The 6,943-nt window shown below is 55.3% G+C and overlaps 2 protein-coding genes across 2 annotated transcripts; both read left to right on the top strand.

The window, feature by feature from the left end:
- The first annotated feature begins 943 nt into the window (after nt 1-943).
- On the top strand, nt 944-1,328 carry Pyy (peptide YY). The gene is made up of 2 exons (XM_051158737.1): nt 944-1,131; nt 1,235-1,328. The coding sequence occupies exons 1-2, from the start codon at nt 944-946 to the stop codon at nt 1,326-1,328; spliced, it is 282 nt and encodes a 93-aa protein (XP_051014694.1).
- Nucleotides 1,329-5,214: 3,886 nt separating this feature from the next.
- Nucleotides 5,215-5,767, top strand: Ppy (pancreatic polypeptide). Its single transcript, XM_051158738.1, has 2 exons — nt 5,215-5,405; nt 5,659-5,767. Exons 1-2 carry the CDS (start codon nt 5,215-5,217, stop codon nt 5,765-5,767), a joined length of 300 nt encoding a protein of 99 aa, XP_051014695.1.
- The last annotated feature ends 1,176 nt before the right edge of the window (nt 5,768-6,943 follow it).

Raw genomic sequence — 6,943 nt, 5'->3', positions numbered from 1 at the left:
CAAGTCTAGTCAGTCCTGGGACCTTCTCCAAACAAGCACAAGGGGTTGCTTCCTGGAAGGAGCTCACAGGTTCCACAGGCTGAAAGAACCGTGTACTCCCTTCTCCATCCCCTTAATGGAGAAGGCTAGGGAAGATCAACTCTTATGCCTGATTTTGCCCCCCACCCCACCCCCCCGTTAGTCTAGACCCAAACTCTATATTCAGTTCCTTATGGCGGCTGTGGGGGTGGACACCGGATTCAGTCAAGGCATCCTTCCAGAAGGACCCCACATCCGAAGACGGGACTGCCCCCCTCAGCTCCTGCAAGGTGGTGAGACAGCACGTACTGGCTGGGTCTAAAGTCAGCGATTGGCAGGGGTTGACGTGGGAGGAGACGAGCCCTCCCCTGTTGGCTCCCCTCCCCTGGCCTCCCCCTTCCCTTTCAGAGTGGGATATAAGCCCCGCGGCGCGCGCGGGGAAGAACTGAGCAGAGAGGCCACTGCAATCCGTCGCTGTCCAGCCCTCGAGCTTCTCGGCCTTCCCGATTCCTTCCCGAGCTTCAGCTGCTGTGAGTGATTGGGGCTCAGGAAAAGTCTGGTATCGGTGCTATTTTGTGGGAAAACCGAAGTCGGGTCGGTGGAAACGGGGGCTGGGTGCTTGCAAGCTGGCTAGGCAGGGTCTAGCTGAGGTGAGATGGAGAATCTAGGGCACTCAGGTGTCCTCACAGCTTTCTTCCCCCTTTGGGTATTAGAGGGAGGGGGAGGTAAGCAGGACTATGGCTGTCTGACAGATGAGGAAACTGAGGCTAGAGATGGTGCATGGCGGGAGACGACGGAGGCGAGCCCTGTGTTTGGGACAAACAGATCGCTGAGACTTGGGCCCGCCCCGACGGCAGCAGCCGCAGCCTCCCGCTGTAGAAGAGAGAGGCTCAGGCTGGCCCACCCTCTAGTGTTCTCTTCCTAGATGGTGGTGGTGCGCAGGCCTTGGCCCGTCATGGCTGCAATGCTGCTGGTCCTGCTCGCCTGCCTGGGAGCGCTGCTGGATGCCTACCCTGCCAAACCTGAGGCTCCCGGGGAAGACGCCTCCCCCGAGGAGCTAAGCCGCTATTACGCCTCTCTGCGCCACTATCTCAACCTGGTCACCCGGCAGCGGTGAGCGCTGGAGAGGATGGGCAGGTGGACCCCAGCCTCGGGGTTGCAACCCTCCTCCCACCTCCACCTGGCCTGACCATGCCCTTTGTGGTCCCGCCCTCAGGTATGGGAAAAGAGACGCCCAGGAAGCTCTGTTCTCCAAACTGCTCTTCACTGACGACAGCGACAGCGAGAATCTCCCTGTCAGGTCTCGGTAGAAAACATCCCTCCCCACAACACGAATCACCTGGAGAATGCTCTGGCCCCATCACTTACAGCCCCTCGCGTTCAATTTATTTCCTTTCCCTCCTGCAGACCAGAAGGTATCTACCCGTGGTGAAGTTCTCGAAGGCCTCCTGCGAGATGTGCTAACTACACCAACTTCGCTTGTATACCTGGTTCAAAGAGGGGCCTTCACATCTTGGTCTCCTGGGGGCCCAGGCTGGAGGGTTGGGTGTGTTCATTTCCCTGGTCCCAAATAAAAAGCAAATTTTCCCCCAAAATAAGCGTGTGCTTTTCTATCCGTCCCTTTCACTTTTGTGGACATGGCGCCAGTGGTGTGTAAGGTGGCTGCTTAAGCTGCAGGAAAAAGCTGGTGGACAACAAAACAAGAGAGGGCGCCGTGGTGGTGGGGTTCAACATAGACACCTCCTCCCAGCCCCGGGGCTCCAACAGGACTTGAGAAGGCATTCTGGGGGAAGGGAGCCTAGGAGCCTGGGTGGGGTGGACTCTGAACAGGGGCCAGACAGGATTAGGGTGGAGGAGAGTTTAAGGGTGAGTCCAGGAGAGTGTTGAGGAGAAGGCTAGGCACCACTCCCAGGGGATTTCCCCTGAGCAGCCATGGAAGGCAGGAGGATGGAATGTAGGATGAGACGCTGGGGGAAGAGACCTTTTAGAGGTTATGTGGGTGCACTGAGAGAGGAGAGAGAGAGAAGTCACTTTCCTCAGCGGGAGTTCCCCCCTACTTCTGAATGCAGGCTTGGTGTCTATCACTAACTGTGCCTTTCTGATGACAAGGCCATGGGAACACTCCCCAATTCCTCTCTCTCCCCAGTAAACACCGAGGACTAAGTGTTTAAACTGTAGTCTAACCCGAGTTCCCCTACATCTCTTATTGCAGGAAGCCCATTAATTGTATCTTTCTGCTCTCCCTGGCCACCCGGCACTCCCCCTAAGCTTAAAAGGAAAAAGGGCAGAGAAAGGATTGGGGGGCGGGGGTGGGGGTGCGCTGCTCAACCTTCCAGCCCCTGGGTTTTTTAACTAAGCTTACTTGAATAGCTGGAGACACTCTGAGGACACTTCCTGGGGGTTGTCTCCAGGGCACCTTTGATATGGTTTTTTGGTTTTTGTCCCCCCTCCCCGCCCCCGCAAAGAGCCAGCTTTTCACACCTTTTGTGTGGGTTAGGGTCCATAAGGAACTATCCTTTAACACATTTGGGTCTGGCAGGCTGTTGTCAACAGGGAGTCGGCTCACCTGTGTCCTCCGAGTACGGAAGCTTACCGGGAGGGGGGAGGGAGCGTCCTCCCGCCTGCAGACAAAGGCCCACAAGGGGCCACTAGTGTCTTGGTCAGTTTGTCTGCAGGTGCGCCCGACTGCCTTCCCTGAGGCTCCATGCAAGCGTTGCAGGAACCCACAAAGGGCAGCAGGAGCTATCCCTGTGTTCCAGATGTGGCACACTGCCTCCTCCTGGACTGCCACCACTACCCCTGTAAGGACCTTGCCCAAACAAAAATGGTCGACTTGGGTGACAAACTAAAAATAGTTCCCACACCAGAGTTAATCTCTGGCGTCAGTCTGTTTGGTGAGGGTCCTTCAGTAGAGGTCAGAACAGATCCCTTTGAAGCTCAGAGCCCATGAAAATCCGGACCGTTAAAACCGACGACGAGGCCAGGCGCCCCCTGGTGGCAGCTGTGACCGCTTGACTCCGGACTAGCCAATCATTTTGTATAGCAGGAAAACTAAGCCCAGAAGAGGGTCCAGGCTTCCTAACAAACTGAACTTCACTCTCTTTGAGCCAGTGATGCTCTTCCTGTTAGTGTACGTGAGAGCCGAGAGTCTGGGGGTGGGCGCAGCGAGCCTCCCTTTACAGATAAGACATCGAATTCCAGAGGTCTAGTGGGATTCTGCTGCGAGGGTCACACAGGGTGGGCACTGGCAAAGACTGGAATCAGGCCCAGGCCTATCTGACCTCTAGCCTCACCATGACAGATTCCTGGCTGCCACTTTCTCCTCTCTCATCACTTCCTTCCTAAAGACCCACCAAGATGCTTCTCGCTGTTCTGACTTCAGGAGAGAGAGAGAAAGAGAAAGAGAGAGAGAGAGAGATCCTTGCTCTCTTCACAGACCTCAGAATAGCGAGCTAGTGACTGCTCTTAGCTCGGAGGAGGGTAGAGTTCCTGGCTGAGAAAAGGACACTGAACATAAAAAAGACAGCGGCAGGCCGGGTGTGGTGGGGCACACCTTTAATCCCAGCACTCGGGAGGCAGAGAGGCAGGTGGATCGCTGTGAGTTCAAGGCCAGCTTGGTCTACAAAGTGAGTCCAGGACAGCCAAGGCTACACAGAGAAACAAAAACAAAAACAAACAAACAAAAAAGACAGCGACTTGCGCCAGGCCGGAAGACTCTCACAGGGGAGGAATTGAAGGCTGACTGTGAGACTTTGGGGTGGGTGAGTCTGGGACAAGTGTTCCCATCTCCGTGGGCCTCTCGTGCCTTAGTCAGGAAGCAGGAAGCGAGAGCAGTGCCCTGACATTTTCTCCTACTCACTAGCCATGTAGTCTGGGCCCAGCTACCTGATGTCTCTCAGCAGAGTACAGTTTTTGTGCTTGTTTGTTTGTTTGTTTTCAGTCTGTCAAGTAGGGCCTGGTAGGGGTTCAGTGGGAAGACAGCATGGAACTTTTTGGGCAACTTGAAGCTTAAGAGTGATGCTAGATTTTAGGTTTTTTTAGCACTCCCTTGGGACAGAGCGCTATGGTGGGAAAGAAAACAGCTACCAGAAATTGTCTCTTCTCCCTGAACCCTGTAGCCTCTGAACTCTGACCCGCCTGATCTCGGTTGGCATCCTATACAGGCACCAAATGGGTTTCCTGACTCCTATCCAAGTGGCAGTACACTGGGAGGGAAGGCCGGACTTCCATCCTTATGCTGGGGCTAGAGCCTGGAACTGCAGCTTCAATATGTGCCCTGAGGAAATCCCATTGGCCATTGGCGAGTGGGGTTGTGCCTGGGGAGGGTGTACTGAGGGTTATTATGCCAGAACCCTGTCATTTATGAAGCAAGCCTGTTCTGCTGCCCAAAGCTGGATATGGGACCCCCCCACACACACAGGAGACTTTCGTCATGGCCCACTTTCCCTTATTCTGTGCGGCTCTGACACCTAGAATGCTGGCCTGGCCTTCCTGCTTCTGGCCGCAGTGCCCCGTGTTGCAGGGAGACAGCAGCAAAAAGGGGGGGTTGAAGGCTGGCAGTGAGAAAGACTGGCAGGAGGCGGGGACTCTGGGGGTTCTGGAGGACTATAAAGGGGCACAGCGGTGAGCAGGGAGACCAGTCCAGCAGGAGGTAGGTGTCTGTGTGGCCCAACACCCACTTGCTTAGGACTCGGGGTAAGTGAGTTCATCCTGCCCTGCCTCTGGAGACTCCTTGGGTTGAGGCTGGTGTAGGAATTGGTGTTTCCTAGGGCTGGGGCCCTCAAGAGGCCTAAGGTCCTTCTGGAGTCTCTCTCTGCATCTGGACAAACCTGTCCGTGCAAAGCTGGACCCATGGTGTCACAGACTTCCATTCCTTTGCCTTACAAGTTACTTCTGTGTCCCCCACCCCGGGGTTCCCACCAGTCCTGCCCAGTCCTGCATCCTCAGGGTCATCAATGTCATAAGTCCTGTGTGTCCAGCCCTCATACCCACTTCTCCGCTATGCTTTTCTATGTAACCAAGGCCTGGACCCTCTGGCTGCTAACCTGATTGCCGACAGATGTGTAGGTGTAGGCAGTCTTGTCCCCAGGCTTGGCTTGAAGAAGTGCGTGGTGGGCAGGGGCTGGCCAGGTAGGTCATGGACCTCAGAGGACCTGCTGAGGGGCTGTTTTGCCTTCAACCTTCCTTGTTCTCTAGATGGCCGTTGGGTACTGCTGCCTCTCCCTGTTTCTCCTATCCACTTGGGTGGCTCTGCTGCTGCAGCCCCTGCAGGGTGCCTGGGGAGCCCCACTGGAGCCGATGTACCCAGGGGACTATGCTACACCCGAGCAGATGGCTCAGTACGAAACTCAGCTCCGCAGATACATCAACACACTGACCAGGCCTAGGTAGGGTGCATGCATGAGTGCACAAGAGAGAGAGAGAGAGAGAGAGAGAGAGAGAGAGAGAGAGAGAGAGAGAGAGAGAGAGAGAGAGGTGTTCCCAACCCTAGCTCCGGTCCCTCCATGCCTGCTCTGAGAAAACTATTTCTACTAAGTGGCTTGTGTCTGCATGCTATGGGCAGGGAAGTGTCTGACTGGGGAAAATACAAGGCAGGTGCAGCGGCACCTGGGTACTCATTCCAGCTGTCTTCCTTCCCAGGTATGGGAAGAGAGACGAGGAGAACACGGCTGGACTTCCTAGAATGCAGCTCCCCCCATGTGCCAGCCCCCTGGTTGGTTTGACTCCATGCTCAGCCCCCTGGAGCTGAGGGTAGGTCTGCCATGGGGGTGGAGGGTGGGGTGGGGGGAGATATGGAGGAGTCGGAGTTGGGGGAAAGCAGGCTCTCAGAATACAAGGACTGCCCTTCCTCACTGTTCTCTTCTTTCCTCACAGGGAGCTCAGCCCAGTGGATTTGCAGTGCCCCTCCTGTGTCCCTCCTGTGGCTGAAGGACAGTACCGGCCCAGCCCTCCCTCTGCGTTCTTGCAACAACCTGCCCTCTTACAAACTAAATAAAGCAAATTAAAATTACAGTGTGTGTGCGTGTGTGTGTGCATGTATGCGCGTGCTCACACGTGCGTGCATGCATGCCCATAGAGGCAAGAGTAGGTAAAATTCACAGGCAGGGAGATGAGGTGCAGGGGGGAGGAGCAGAGGGGAGTTATGATGGTCTTGAATGTCTGTAGGGGCTCCACTCAGCCCTTTCACATATGGGCAAGTTATGGTCTAGAGAGAAGACAGACACCCCCCCACACACACACACATACAAAGGTTTGTGATTATCTTGAGCTTAATCTTCCCATCCCAGCACCCCTAAACCATTCGGCTCCTCAGCCTGAGGCCTGACTTGTTCCCAAATGTACTCTCCCTCTCTCCCAGATTGCTTCCTAGAACCTGGGCAATGGAGGAAGAACGGTTTATACTAAAGTGGCCTTGGAGTGGGGGAGGGGCAACAATTCCAGGGACTGGTGCTGGCAGGAGGCCAGTCAGTTGTCTGCTTTCTAGGGTGGTCTCAGACCTACTCTCTAGAAATCTGGAGGGGGGGGCTGTTCTGAGAGGTGCTGAAACGCCATACTACGAATAAACTTTAGCAACTGCTGGAGCCAGGACGCTGGACAAGAATGTGCGTGTGCTCCCCACCCCCAGGGAAGGGGCAGATACAGTTATCCAAGCATTCCTGATCCGGTGTCCAATCTGTGACATCCACAGTTTTGTTCTTGGGGCCAGGGAGGGAAGAGCCAGTGCTACCTCAGGAGCCCCCCGTAGATTATCTACCCGTACCAGGTGTCCTGAGTAGGTGGAGATGGTGTGTGTGTGTGTGTGTGTGTGTGTGTGTGTGTGTGTGTGTGTGTGTGTGTGAACAGGACTCCCCTTTCTGGGATCCTCTGAGGATAGACATAGGCACAGGGAAAGAGAGACCTGAGACATTCCCAGAACGGTCTTCTG

This window comes from Acomys russatus, chromosome 16 (genome assembly GCF_903995435.1).
Source record: "Acomys russatus chromosome 16, mAcoRus1.1, whole genome shotgun sequence".
NCBI classification, from domain to species: Eukaryota; Metazoa; Chordata; class Mammalia; order Rodentia; family Muridae; genus Acomys; species Acomys russatus.
Note: the sequence above shows the minus strand (reverse complement) of the source record. Positions and strands in the feature narration are given on the sequence as shown.

Bases quoted from the DNA above. Each gene is read 5' to 3' on its own strand.
- Pyy (XM_051158737.1), top strand. From the start codon at position 944: ATGGTGGTGGTGCGCAGGCCTTGGCCCGTCATGGCTGCAATGCTGCTG. The intron at 1,132-1,234 runs GTGAGCGCTGGA...TCCCGCCCTCAG, and splicing joins AACCTGGTCACCCGGCAGCG to GTATGGGAAAAGAGACGCCC.
- Ppy (XM_051158738.1), top strand. From the start codon at position 5,215: ATGGCCGTTGGGTACTGCTGCCTCTCCCTGTTTCTCCTATCCACTTGG. The intron at 5,406-5,658 runs GTAGGGTGCATG...CTTCCTTCCCAG, and splicing joins AACACACTGACCAGGCCTAG to GTATGGGAAGAGAGACGAGG.